Below are 14,792 nucleotides of genomic sequence, written 5' to 3'. Positions count from 1 at the left end.
GTAGCACCTTTTACAGCTCTAGTCTAGAGGCTGCTCGTATTGCTTCCAACGCTAATGAAACGACCAAATTAGAATATTTTCTTTATTTCATTTATGCAAATTATGCGCTAGGTACAATATAGAACGTAAGACCAACTGTGCGAACAGTTGATCACATTTTTAAAATCTCACCCTCGTTTGGTACTCAGTACGTACAATGGATCAGTTTTTTACCGTTTACCCACAGATTTTACATCGACGATCTCAGAAAAATCGGCGAAACGTAAACTAATTTAGTAACTGGGACAACCCAAATTTTTGATATGAATTATGTTTACAAACGTACGTCTAAACTACGTAATTATTATTTCCTCCGATATACAACAATAATGTTTATTGCATTTTTCTTTTCCGAATTTAAAATATCTCTTTGCGAACTCACGCAATCTGTGAGCAAAGCATAAAAACTAATCTAAAACAAATAATATGTACAGATTTGTTTGCGATAGTGGCAGTGACCTATTCTTAAATAATCAATCAACGAATCCACTTGCTCGACTAATGTATGTCCTTTGTGGACAAATTCGACCTATTACAATCGAAACGCTTGATGTTGGAAAGGCAAAAATACAGCTACTCATCTATTTGGCGACGCTAAATGCATTCCGGCTCCGGCAATATTAATTTTATAATTAATTACTACGGTTTTAGAAAGTTATACATCATAGGACGGATGGGTAGAAATCATTCAAACTGTTTCGCAAAAAATCCTTTCGAAAAAAGCCCGCCAAACTGTAGTAAAAACGAGGTACCAAAGAACGGATTCAGTAGTCCGTTGTAGGACTTGACAGAGCTCTTGTTTAATCGCGAAATACAGTAATATACACCTTAGGTACAAAATATGGCCAAAATTGTGCTTTGTATCTGTACATGCGTGGACGCGATAATTGCTTTTTTCAAATGAAAATGGGGACGTGACTTTAACTGCTTCAGCTTAGTTCAAGCCGTATTTTTGCCATCGAAGAAGAGGTGTTTAGGCACAACACAGGCACACGCAACTTCCGATCCTAATAGCTATGGAATACCTCCGTCCACAATTCTTTGTGCGATTATTTTTTATTCAAAAGTCAAAAATACTGGCTAACAGAACAGCTCATAGCTCAATTTATAGGTACTTATATATTCCTTGGTCTGCTGCTAGTGCTTGGCAATAAAGGCACCAATCAGACCGACTTTTTGGGCAAATTACAATGACAGACCCCTTGCAGTTTAAAGTGAAAAATTTATGTTACAGTTCGTGCATTGGGTGTTTACCAAGGGTACTTTTAGATTCTTCAGTGCTTCAATAAAACTTACTCGTCTTCGGTGCTTAGTAAATGCGAAATCAAGCGAAAGCTGCAGTTTTCGTGAACATTAATTGATAATTGATTATCTTGAAAAGCCCTATAGGAACTCTGATCGTGTCATTGCAACGCAGTCCATTACACGCGTAATATTGGAAACGCTCAACAGTGCCTCAGATATTTACAAACTAACAATTGGTATAAACATAAGTACAATCGCTTCAACAATACCAATAAACGTTTTATTTAAGTGGGGGAATGTAAAAAATGCAAGTAAGAAAACCATGTAACACTTATTTACAAATTCGTGTCCTAATAAGTTACAAAACATTTCAGAAAATGTGTAATGGGGCACATGGTGAAGAGTACAGGAGATGAAGTTCACTGTGGGAGCGAAAGATATCTAATATACAGTATGTCACCGGATAGATGAAAGAACCCTTGTAAAAGATAAAAAAACTTTCAATTTAAAAATAGATTTTTGGGGTTTGATTAAAAATGTTTCACAAGATATTAATTTTGAAAAATCAAGTAGAAATTAAAAAATAATAACGTTTTCCCGTAAATTGAAATGCTTTTTATGCGGCAAATACGACAAAGTTATGCTATGTAAAAAATATATGTTTTTATTATATGTTCCGTAATAGTCTGGACGATACCTCAAAGACAGTTGCACAATTAAATTATATCTTGTATTATTTATACACACTTCATTACAATTATACGCCAATATTTTACAGCACCCGTTAGGTTAATAACTATTTACTACCTAGGCAGCAAAAAACTTTAACTTTCACTTACCTAATTTGCAGTGATTGAAACAAATGTAAAGCTTTACGGCCTAGGCATTATTAAAATTGACAATTTACGTCCTGTTCTGTGTCATGGAAGTGTCGTGTTGTTGATTGTTGGAACAAAACAAGGTTCTTGAAAATTTCAGGCACAAGCTTGATTTTTCAAAATTCTATAAGAAATTACTCTTTAAACCAGCAGGGTTAAACCCCAAAAATTCTAAATTTGAAACAAGATTTACTCCAGAGACACATTGTACTTAATTGGTTTTTAACCGAATTTCTTAGAATTATTTCTATTTACATCGAATTTGCTTCAATGTGTAGTTTACTTCTCCTGAACCCTTTACCAGCTGACATCCACACTTCTTAACAACACTCTCTTGTTTCAGACCTAAAATTGATGTGTACATCTACTAAGTTGCTTATAAATCTCTGTTGTAAATCTAAACACACTAATAAATTGTTTCTCATGCCTTTACGGTTTTAACAAAAAAGCATTATACTGAAGATAGGTACGCGTTTTCAGCAGGGTCACAGATTTTAAAATGAAAAACGTAGGAAAACGTTGCCACAACACGGAATTGTCATTACCCTGTACATTTGGCAATATTTTCCTGGAGTTTATAACAGAGGTCTTTTTCCGCTTCGTCAGTAATACGATTCGTCTGACTCATTGAGCTAAAGGCATTTATTTGAAAGGATAATTCAATTGTTTAAAGTCCATCTCATGTAATGTTTCTCTAGCTACAGTCTACTCTAACTATAACTAGTTCTTCGATTTGAAATAATGCACTAAAAACCGTGTGAATAACAATGTGCGACATTCAAAAGTGGAAATATTCCTTTCAGGCATGCGTAAAACCTAATTTTTTTGTTATCGCAAACGAGATTCAAATTAAATATTAAATTAATTTTATACCCTGTTCGTGTTGAAACTAAACAACACTATAGAAGAAATGTACTGAAGCTAAAATCAAACGGGCTCTAGAACCAGAATAGATTTGAACGAACTCAGTTGGGGCAAAGGAAGACAGACACTTTAGTTCATAACGACATTCACGTACACTCTTTGTACAAAACCCGTAATAACACTATGTAATTATTTACATGACGAAAGATTGTTAAAAATGTTTATGATGAATTTCGGCTATAACAAAGATATAGCGAAGTGCTCCGCCACTAATAATCATTGACAGAACTCCCTGCATTTGTAACAATCTCGTGATCAATTCAAGTAGTGTCATAACCTTGATTCTAATTTTATTATTATACATTTTCTTTTTGTAAGGATACTGAAGCTCGTTGACAACAATACCTAAAAATTATGTTGCTTTTTGTTCGTGGCGTAAGCATAAAAACTAAAACCCATCTGGTCAATTCCTTTTTTTAAAGAGGTGATTGCAATAAATTTTTCTGTCAAAAGAAATGTTGACGATATTTTCATTAGTCACCTTATAATAATTATTATTAAATGTAGGTACTCTTGATTCAAATGCACAGCACCTAAATACCACAAAATAATGGTTTCGAAAGGCCAATGTCGAAATGGGCGAAATTGTAAAGACTTTGAAATATTAAATAAGAAAGTAAATCATTAAACTTGTTACTTTCTAATAAATCCTAAAAACCTACACACAAAGAGTTCCAAATTCTACTTACAACATGAACATCTTTGTGGTTGTCGCATTTGAAGTCAAATTTGGGGCTCCTCTACAGTGTGGAATATGTTTTTGTTATTTCACTTATTGTTTAAAATCATAAAAATAAAAATCTCCACAGTGCACAGAGATTTCTTCACAAATAAAAACAATCACTAATAAAATAATAAAAATAACCCTAAACAATCTATACATACCCTAAGCACCAAAAAATATGATACAATGTACAACTATGTACATATTGTCGTTAGGTATATTTGGTTTTAGTCTTTCGGAGACCGTAGATAGGAACTCGGGATCATCCTCAATGTTTGGACAGAGAATGCCCCGAGTGCTTTCCCTAACTGCTCGTACTCGCCATGGGGCTGACGGGACTCAGAGGGGTACAATTGGCATCGCGCAGACACCCGTTGAGGGTGATCAGCAATTTGCGGGAGCCCGCGTGGTCCCGGTGTTCACACAGCCAGACGCCCTGCCACGTGCCGAGGTTGAGCCTCCCCTCAGTTATCGGGATGGTCAGCGAGGAGCCCAGGAAGCATGCTTTGACATGGGCTGGCTGTCAAATCAAATTTAGCTTTAATGTTCTTAATCAAACAATTGAGAAGTATATGTAGACAACTTGCCTGTGAGGCACTATTATCAAACAAAATAAAAGGAACAGCTTACCATGTCATCTGGTCCCTCACAGGAATGTCTATAAGGTAAACCTTCAGGAACAATTTTATTTAGCATCATTTCCATGTCATCCCTCACATCAGGATCCCAACTTTCATTTAGGGCTAAACTTGCACTAGTGTGTAATACTAAAAAAAAAAAGTAAATGGTGGCATTTTGCACTGCAAACTGCTTCAGGATTAAAATTGAAGACCAAAAGTTGGATAAATTATGCTGATTTGTCAAAGAGGTTGTTTATACCATATCACCATCATCAAGATGCAATTTATAGTAAATTTTAGAACAATTCCAAATAGTATCTTTTGAAGGAAATAATGCTATATTCATTTTATAATGGTACTTGGTAACACTTTTTTATATAAAACTTGAACTCTGTAAAAAAGAATGACCTAATGGTTTTATGAGTGACTAGGACTGACTATGGTGAATTTATAGGTAACTTTTTACTCTCAATACATATTAAAAGCTGTTACTCAAATCATTACTTTGAAATCAGAACTAATATAAGTCACATATCCATTACTTTACAGCAGGAATTTGCAGTGACAAGTTGTTCAAATTCCTCTTTAGGAGGTAAGGTGAAAATTGATGTGTGCAGTATTTTGTGAGTGAATAAGTACAATTTAATTCAATTAATTAGATATTTAAAGCAATTACTTTAATAAGCATGAAATGAGATATTTAACTATATGTATACTGAGTATAGGCAACTCCATGTGTCTTAGTGAATAAAAAAAAATTCAATTGTATAACTAAAGGCATACAATGATTGTATCAAAATCATATTTAAAATGTAGTCTTTTTACATTTTTGGGTCTCAAATACTATAAAGCATTACAAAACTAAAATCAAAATAAAATGAATGTTTTCAGTATTTATTAATGGCATATACATATATTTTCAATACTACATATTAACATGAAATAACATCAAATTGATACACCCATCCCATAAATGCCCACCTCAAGATTTAAAGTCCATAAATTACCCAACTTTGGCCTAATTTAACCAAAGACAACTGAGATTCCAATAGTGGAACTCATAAAATGGACACCTTGTATATTTTAAATCTTATTAAATGAACACTGCCACAATTCATATGATGATTAATTGACCCAAATAAATTTTCAAAAAATCCTATATAGTTTCACTTAAATGCAGAAAAACAAAATCTAATTTGAGCTGGTTATATCAGGAGTTATATCTTACGGGAAGTTAAAGAAAACTTCTAATCTGAATACTTGGCTTGAAAATACCTATGCTCAATGCTAGATCGAGATGTAATTCATTTGCCTCAATCCAGTTGAAATACCTAAGTAATACTTAATGTAAATTATTTAAAACAGAGTAATTATGTGAATGTGTGAATGAACAACCTACTACAGGACCTACTAGCTCAGTGGGTCATGCATGTCATGTCAGGAGGTGACCTCAAAGAAGGCAAACACACAGGGAAGTTCAGTTTTAAGTAGTTATTGGATTTTTACTCTAGCAAAGAAATCAATCAGTTTAGGGCCTAAAAGGATTGTATCCCTTGTTGTCTACCATTTATCAATAGAACTTAAATATTTGTGTGAGAAAAGGGCGAATTCTGTCAAAGCGGTGTTAAAAGCAACTTACTTTGTACGTGACAGAGCCCCATCGCGAACTGGGACAGTTCGGGGATCTGCCTCAAAATTTCTTCGGTCACTAAATGCACTCCCCTATGTTGCGGCCTCAGGTTTATCTTTTTTTGAAACCAGGCTGAATTGGTTTGGATTATTCTGGCCGAAGAAGCCATGTTTGACTTGCCACTGCCGCTGTCGGTCGCCAGTTTGAACGTCTTTTCTGGGGCAGCGATCACAAATAATCAAACAGCACTGATACACTTGGAAACAGCAAGTTCATTATTATCATGAGCAATTCATTTAAGAATTTTTTGTATTTGATCCTTTACAAGAAAAATAAAAAAAGTTACAAGAACCTTCCTTTTCCTAACCGCAGTGTGAGCGGTTCGTTTTCTGATGATTTGACACTTCGGTCACCGCCGGCCATCTTCGGGCGGGTGCGGACTCTAGTGCGGGATATTCAAAATGATTCAGCAGGAGCGTTACATCGGTTTTACAATTTTCAACATGTACCTGCTATTGTTTTAACGAAAATCCTTCAGCAAATAACTGTGTACAGTAAAAAATCGCTCAAGTGTTTTATTAAGCTAAAAAAACACAATCAACTTGAAATGAAATTATGATTCAAATGAACTCATGGGTGAACTGCTGCCAATGGCTTAGGCAAATACCAGACAAGCATGGTATAGGCAGCCACTTATACAAATCTACTATTTAAATTCGAAAATCATTTGCATATTTAGAAAGCTGTTGAAAGGACCTTTCTTCTTTATCTCTGGTAACTCTATATAGTTTATGATAAGAAAAACTGCTTATCTATTTAAATAATAACAAAATGTGAAAGATTCGGTTTATATTGTATGCTGAAAAGTTGAAAAGTTCAATTCGAAATGGAAAAATGGTCATAGTAAGATATGGAATTAGAAAAACTGGAAATACATACAACTATAAAGCTAAATAATTGTTATTAATTCACACATTCCATGTCAGCAAACAAAAATGGGTGTGTAACTTAATTACGGTTAGCCACGGGGGTGCGGCATCGGCCTGGATAATACTCACACGAGTTTGCGGTCATTCAAGACCTTCACGTCCCTTGTGTTTTGTTTCGTGCCTGCTTCGGCTTTTAAATATTTAGAGAATAGTAAAAAATGTTTTTGGCGACCTTTGAAGCGAACCCGACCAGTGATACTGAGCCCTGGATCGAAAAACCCACTTTTCCGGAACAGAAATTTAGAAACTGGCATTTAATGTTTATTTGTTTTTGCTCTTTCGGCATTTTGAGTAAGTTAATCTCTTTATGAATAATTTTTGCCTTGAATGTGTAGAATTAGGTTTTTTCGGAAAATTTTACAGACACCCTTTTTATCTTTTTGATGTCCTCTTTAATAAATAAAATATAGGAGTTCCCAAAATATGAACTTTTTGAAAAACATCCCATATCTATGAAGACCAGATTGCAATGCAATGCTATTGCGAACACGGCAATTGCCTAGTCTATTCTCCCTATTTTAATAATATATAGTTTAATTTAATTATTACTTGAAAAGTATAAGCTAGGCATATGTCTCATCAAATAACTGAGATATCTAGTAATACAAGGACAAATAGACAGCTTGTACTTAATATTCTAATATGAAATTTCGTTATTTTCAGTGGTGTTAATTTGCTGCTGTATAAAAATAAGGGTCCCCAGGACTAAGCAGGAAATAGAAGCTGATTACAAGAGGAAACGCATTGCCTCCACGTTTCGAAAAAGATTGAAAATCATTCGAAACCAGGATATGGGAGGCATAGATTTGCAAAAAGGTACAGCAAATAGCCTAAAAGTAGCATAAGGCGTAATTTTTAGTATACAGGAAAATTTTAGCTTTAGAAATAATCATTGAAGCTGACTATAAGAATGATGCTTTACAGCAAGAGGAGACGATAGTAGATGAAAAAGACGTGTTAGTCCTAAATGTAGGAAATCCCAACTTCGTAAAAACGGAGAAAAACATCATTAAAGCCGGGAAATTTTGTGCCATAAATAAAAGTATATAAAAGTGCGCCGCAGACATAAAAAATTAACGTTGATGAGTTGGAGCCTCTATAATATGTTGTGGTATGCATACTAAATTATATTTTGCGTTAATATAAGTAAATTATTAATATAACTATACGATAGATGAAAACGAGTAGTCACTTGTTCCCGGACCACGTTCACGGCAATATATTTAATTTATAGTTTAAAATGTTTATTGATACAGTACACATAAAAAACCGCATTTCTATCCAACCTACACATAAATATTTTTTGATAATTGTATAATTGTGCAGATATTTAAAACTTATCTACAGTAGACAATGATTATAGCCAATCATGCAATAGATGTATTAACACATACTGAAGTCCTTGGGAAACAAAAAAAAACTGAACCTAGGAAGTGTTTATACACATCACATAATTGTCGCCATTTATTGAGGGCCAGGTGATGAATCTAAAACTTCATTGCTCGAAATCTTATGTGGTCCGGGACCTTTGTCTTTAATTTTTTCCTGCACTTTCTGAAAACTAGATCGAATTTCATCTAAAGTAGACCCTAAACCTGATTTAATCCTGTTAAACTCTTGGGACAGCAACGACAATTTGCCCAAAAGGAAATTCAAATTTTCGTCCACTTCCGTCATTCTGCCAGTGATTTGAGTCACCTAAAAGGATATGGTTAATAAGCAATATGAAGATCTGATATATTGAGACTTCACTTTTCCCTTCATACTGTCCATAACGTCCAGGGATCCGTTGACGTAAACATCGGTTTGATTTTGGAGTTTATTTAATGTGTCAGTGCTAGCGCTCATCTGCTGGTGCATAATGCCAATTTGCCTCCATACTCTGCCGATTTCTTCTTGGATTTTGGATGTTAAGTTGTGTAAAGCACCGTATTCCTCATCCAAGATTGAGAGTTCAAAGTTTTCAAACCTAAAAAGAATTTATTGTTTTCCCAAGAGAGTGATAAACATCATTTAAACACAAAACTAATACTGAATTGAAAACGACCGAGATATATTTAATAAATAGACATCAGGATATAGTTCTTGCTTAGTAGTAGTATCTTTCTTGCACAAATTAGTTAAGTTAAAGTTATGTCATGAAATTTTCCCAACACGACATAATATTCGACAAAATGTCAGGAAACATCTGAAGCATCATTTAGTCTAGACATAATCAGATCGTCCGCGAATCTGCATCAATAAAGTAGTGGAGGATTTCCGCTCTTCTTGCTTAAAACTTCTGGTCAGCACATCTAGTTACTGATTTGGTTCATGAAATCCTCCTACGAATATCAATCGGAACCCGTGTATTGAACATTCTAGATAATTTTACATGTTTGATGCTAAATAACAAATCGCTTAATCAACGCCCTATATTTACACTTCACCACCTACTATGAGGTTTTTTTTTAATAATCATCCGTTTAACTTACTTTACCTTTCATTAATTCCTTGATTAATTTCCGAAGTTCCAGTTTTCATATGCTTATCAACTTCAGAAATAATTTGATGAACCCCGTATTCCACACGCCTTTTAGTGTCCAGAACACTGTCTGCTGTTTGCATGATAACTTGTTCCATTTTTCCTAAGTTTTGAATTTCCGTTCTGAAACACAACCCTATAAAATCGGAACACATCGGGTATTGTTTGTATTAAAGTTACACACCTAATATTCTCATAATTACTAGAAAAGCTTTCAGTTAAATGAGAGGTAATCTCAGTAAGTTCATTGAACGAACTTTTAACAGCATCATGATTCTTAACAGCGTGATCCTGGACTACCTTCAAGGTGTTCTCCAAATTTTCCAGAGATCTCAAGTGATTTGAAGGCATTTGATGTATGATTTCTTCCAGTTTGCTAAAGGTCAAATTTTGCACAGTTTCTATTTCTGGTTTTTGTGGCAAACTAGCAATTTGGCTTTGGATTAGTCTGACGTCGGTTACAATTTCGATTACTTGGGTCATTTGACTATCAAGTGCTAGAAATAAAATGTTTTTCAACTTCGATTTTGCCGCACTCTAATTAAAGTTAGATAAATGATCAGAGCCCAACTTCACGTAGTAATCCAGTGTAGTAAATGAACTCTTGAGTGTTTGCTGCTAGTTATTTAATACTTTATGTTATCCACGATAAAGTTTAATTAAATATTAGTGTCAATTACCATTTGCCATTGCCAGACCATAAATATCTGACACGTGTTATTTTGTTAGGCATGCGGTAAAATTTTATCACATATGTGCTATAAATTGCTACAGTTGCGTTAAATCTATTTTACCCCACGCTCGTGTGAAAACATTATTACCTCTGAGGAAATTTTGCTTCCATTCGTCGTTTTCCTTATAGTCTACCGTTGGAATCTGTGGAATCCGATTGTTATATTCAGCTAATTTGTTTTCGTATTTGGCCAGCAGATTTTCGCTATTATCCAGCTGCCTCTTAACTTTTTCTAAATTCTCGCTAGATTTATTGCTGAAATCGTTAATACTGTTGAGGTTTTCTTGTCGAATCTTCTGCAGATCTTGCTCCATATTCTGAATCGTTGTAGTCACCCTTTCCATCTTGTCGACCACCTCCTTTTCCATAGAAGTGAAGTCTTTTTTGGTCATCATAGGCTCACTAATTGCCGCCGGAGGCGCACTTATCATCACCTTTATACGAATATTTTAGTTAGAATCATTTCAAATTTAAGCCAAAATAAAAACCTTCTGGCTGATATCTTGATTAAGTTGATCCAATAACTGTGGTAGCTTTCTTTGGATATCCACAACTATGTCATAGATTAATTGTTGCTGTAGCTGTCTGTCTCTGTCTTCTTTGTCTTTTTGCAATAAAATAGTTTCAACTGCAGCTACTCTTTCATCTAATCTGCTAACCTAGAAATAAACGACTATGAATTTAGATCCAGACCACCACAAAGTTCGATCATTTTTACCGCTCCTTTAAGGGGATCCAACATCTTTATCCTTTTATCGATGTTAATGAGTCCTTTCTTAAGTTGTTCCCCCAGCTGCTTCTCCCTAAACTCGTGCCTTTCAAGCTTGTCGTCAGTGTTCCTGGCCACGTTCGCCATCTGGAGAATAGCCAATCTAATATCTTCAGTCCTATATAATAAAAACAAAACTTAACCGGTAATGAGAAATTTTATATGGTATCATAAAAGCAGTCCAGAGAGCTAAAAATACACACACAACAGCTTTAATTCATTATTTTCCTTGGTTTAAAAGTAAAAATAAACAGAAGTTCGTTTACCCCCTGGAGTTGAGAAGAGTGCATTTCGGGCTTAACATAAAACGCGAACATGGTTTGCCTATCAAAATAAACGAAATAGAAATGCATTATTAATAGTTTAATTATAGGTAAGATTGTATTGAGTAAACGTATATAGCTTTAGAGACAAAACAAAAAGTTAATAAGGGAGTTGTTGAATACGAAGCCGTAAAAGGGTAACAACAAATTACACATTTGTTTTGTTGTAATTGTAGATTCCATTTATAATTACTATAGATTCGATCTATAATTATTAATTTAATCTGCAATTAGGTTTGAGTTACAACTGAATGTATTTAAAATTTTGCTGCGATTTGTCACATATCAATGGAAGCTCTAAGTTACTCTTTCAGAAACTACCACAGCTACAGCTTAAATGTATCAATTTACGAATTACTTCGGTGGAAACAAAAAGTTGATAAATGTTGCTATGAGTTTCTGCTGTATGCAATAAAAAATTCCTATAAGTTGTCATAATGGAAACGGGGTTTAATAGTACGTAATCACCGTAACTGTAATTGCTTACCCACCGATTAAGAGATTAGATGTTATCGAATTAATTACATTTACAAATTGTGACCATAACACGTAATCGTGGCAACTGTGACTTAGATTCCCTTCCAAAATTTAAGGATAAGGTCTTAATTTTATCATTAAATCTTATTTCAAAAAAAAAATGTCGTGATACGCCAATGATTTCCTGAGGTTATATTGCTCTAAGTGCCTTTTATAGACTGAAAAACGTTTACTGCCTAATCATAAAAACCAGTGACGTGCCGGGATTGGAAAGAAAAATTATTTTTTGCAAAGAATTTTTCAGCTATTATATTTTATTGCAAAAACAAGTAGATACCAGTTTAGAATGAGACAAGAGAATAAAGAGTTCACGTCCATCTGTTCATAGTTTGTAGAATTCCTAATAAACTCCAATTATCTGTCGCCACCAAGGCTATTAACTGAACTCTCCATTAATTTGTCCATGAACTTTAATGAATCATCAATTATTAAGAAAACTGTATACCATAATTTTATAGTGAGATCAAATCTGTCAGTTTTCACAAACTCTTCTTGCCAGATATTCTACAAGGCAGCTATCTTATAGATATACGACCTAACATATACCCACAATTGTATATCTATGCCCTACCACAAAAATAAAATCAAGAAACTATTAATTCCTACTAGAGATGTCAACAACTATTCAGGTACATGGGGGGTTCCTGAGAAACAAACCTTTTACAAAAAATACAGTAATTATGATTATAATAAATGTAGTTTAAAATATCATTCCCATGGTGTTTACCTATGTTTAAACTTACGTGACTGAAGCCTCTATATTTTCTATCCAACATAGCAGAGAAATCAGGAGAACTGCTCTTTCGAACCACATTTTGAAGGTCCCTCTCTAGAACAGAGAATTTCTCATGAATAAATACGCATCACTGGTAAATTTATAATTATCTATTCTGGGGTAGTGATAAATAATTAATGACTGTTTTGCTAAATAGTGTCAATACAAAATAATTAAGATATTGGTTAAATGACCTGACCCCTGGACCATACGAAGTCTCGTTATGTGTGTTATTATACAGTTATTGCAAAATACCATTGATCTACTTCATATGCAAGGATTTAGAAAAGTATTTCCTTGTTTTAAGTATTTGTATTTTTCCTATACTAGTTAAAAGTTGTTTACCTATATAAACAACTTAAGGTTTTCTTATCTGTTGAATAGGAATTATAATAAGCTTTCTTTGCGCAACTTCGAACTTAAGGATGGTGTATTGCGGTACAATACAAAACTAAACTTTCTAACACAACTTTATCATAGAAATAACTAAGAAAGTAGGAACAATACAGGGCGAGCCAATCTTTAGTTTACTATACTTTACTAATAAATGTTTAGGATCGCTGCACAAGACTATCCAGGTTTCCATAACACTTAAGACTTACCCAGTTAAATACTAAATTTAAAGTGTAACTATAATATTAACACACCTCAGGGAATAAATAAACTATTTCAAATATATGTAAGACTTATGGCACTTCCATGAAAGGCATCAAGTAACTGAGAAGCAGGAAACGGCATATGCCGATCTGCCTGTTGCAGACACTTTGGATGGTTCTTCAACACAGTCTGGCAGTCGTCGTCGCCTCTCATGTAGAGTATTTTGAGAATTTAAAAATTCATTACTCTCCCGCCACTTGAACATTTGAATTGGTGACGAATGGGCTGTAGCGAAACTTCAGTACTGGAAATATTTGTAAGATATGTATGTTGAACCTAAAAAGCAATCCAAAGTTTGTAGAGCAAAAGGTAATCTGGAATATAAAAAGGTATAAAATAAGTAAACAAATAAATTAAAGTTATTATCTCTCTAAATAACTTAATAGCGGATTATAATGCAAGAAGGCTTTTAGAGCACGCTCGACGTATTGTTAAGGACAAGGCGCAGCGGTGTTTTGTAAGACGCAAGGGTTTTAAAGTTCTTATACACGAATATTATACAACATTTTTCATCCCAAGTGTAGTAATATTACAACTAATACATGCTTTTAGGCGTTAAACATTTTTTGGAAGTTATCAAAGAGTTTGTACATGTCGAAATTGAAATAGTATCCGTAACATTGTTTCCCTAGCAACCAAACATGTACCATAAAGACTGTTTTATGTACACTGTAGTATGCATAAAATCTCGATCATAATGCGTGCGTAATAAAAATACAATATAATATAATAATAAATGGGCATTCTTAATAATTTTTTATCCAACATTCATCAGTTTAGAAATTTTTTAGATATGTCTAAAGGCCTATTTTGAGTCTACAATCAGCCGTTAAATGATTTTAATCCTAAATCGACATTGGGGTTGAAATTAAGATGTTTTTTTCTTGATTGACAATCAAATAAAAAAACTGTAACATGTATCTCTCAAGGTATCTCGGAAGCAAAGGAAATTCGTACTGAAACTGTTGCAAAACGCGTAGTTCTCACACTGACCTAGTTGAATGGAAACTCAAGGCGAAACTGGAAACTTTGAAACTATAAATTGGACGTTTTTCTAAATGCTCTGTTATACCTCCCAAAATACTTTGGTTAATTAGAAGTTGAATGTGTGACATAGGCCCTTAAAACTGCTTAAGTTGGAAGAAACGCGGATGGTAATTGTGACGTTGGCCTTTTGAGATGCTCAACTTAGAAAGAAAAATGGAGTTAAAACTACTAAATGTAGGAAAAATTACCCTTTATTGAACAGACTAAAGGAGATTTCAAATTGGCTATTGCTCGGAACTTGGCGCTATGTTTTTAAAAGTCAACCTGCTGTTGTCCGCAGATCCTAAAAGTATCAGCAAAGAAAGAAAAATTACAAACAATGAGTATAACATGATGAAGCATCAAACTACTTACTTGAATAACAGACTCATTTGAACT

The 14,792-nt window shown here is 34.0% G+C and overlaps 2 protein-coding genes across 2 annotated transcripts; both read right to left on the bottom strand.

Annotated features, from left to right (window-relative positions):
* Window positions 1-68: 68 nt before the first annotated feature.
* LOC136417260 (UPF0047 protein YjbQ) lies at window positions 69-6,474 on the bottom strand. The gene is made up of 3 exons (XM_066402908.1): window positions 6,070-6,474; window positions 4,441-4,577; window positions 69-4,330 (listed from the first exon to the last, which is right to left on the bottom strand). The coding sequence occupies exons 1-3, from the start codon at window positions 6,227-6,229 to the stop codon at window positions 4,115-4,117; spliced, it is 513 nt and encodes a 170-aa protein (XP_066259005.1). The 5' UTR covers window positions 6,230-6,474; the 3' UTR covers window positions 69-4,114.
* A 1,830-nt stretch (window positions 6,475-8,304) lies between these two features.
* Window positions 8,305-12,839, bottom strand: LOC136413347 (putative leucine-rich repeat-containing protein DDB_G0290503). The gene is made up of 8 exons (XM_066396855.1): window positions 12,679-12,839; window positions 11,025-11,193; window positions 10,795-10,965; window positions 10,395-10,740; window positions 9,758-10,070; window positions 9,529-9,696; window positions 8,802-9,018; window positions 8,305-8,747 (listed from the first exon to the last, which is right to left on the bottom strand). The coding sequence occupies exons 1-8, from the start codon at window positions 12,747-12,749 to the stop codon at window positions 8,514-8,516; spliced, it is 1,689 nt and encodes a 562-aa protein (XP_066252952.1). The 5' UTR covers window positions 12,750-12,839; the 3' UTR covers window positions 8,305-8,513.
* Window positions 12,840-14,792: the final 1,953 nt, after the last annotated feature.

Source organism: Euwallacea similis, chromosome 1, assembly GCF_039881205.1.
Source record: "Euwallacea similis isolate ESF13 chromosome 1, ESF131.1, whole genome shotgun sequence".
Classification (NCBI taxonomy): Eukaryota; Metazoa; Arthropoda; class Insecta; order Coleoptera; family Curculionidae; genus Euwallacea; species Euwallacea similis.
This window is presented reverse-complemented; position numbering and strand designations above follow the sequence as displayed.

Excerpts from the sequence above, each read along its gene's own strand:
- LOC136413347 (XM_066396855.1), bottom strand. The coding sequence starts at position 12,749 with ATGTGGTTCGAAAGAGCAGTTCTCCTGATTTCTCTGCTATGTTGGATA. Across the intron at positions 10,741-10,794 it reads ATCAAGATATCAGCCAGAAG|GTGATGATAAGTGCGCCTCC; the intron begins GTTTTTATTTTG and ends ATTCGTATAAAG. Across the intron at positions 9,019-9,528 it reads AATCAAGGAATTAATGAAAG|GTTTGAAAACTTTGAACTCT; the intron begins GTAAAGTAAGTT and ends AATTCTTTTTAG.
- LOC136417260 (XM_066402908.1), bottom strand. The coding sequence starts at position 6,229 with ATGGCTTCTTCGGCCAGAATAATCCAAACCAATTCAGCCTGGTTTCAA. Across the intron at positions 4,578-6,069 it reads GGGGCTCTGTCACGTACAAA|TATTACACACTAGTGCAAGT; the intron begins GTAAGTTGCTTT and ends TTTTTTTTTTAG. Across the intron at positions 4,331-4,440 it reads GTGAGGGACCAGATGACATG|CCAGCCCATGTCAAAGCATG; the intron begins GTAAGCTGTTCC and ends TTGATTTGACAG.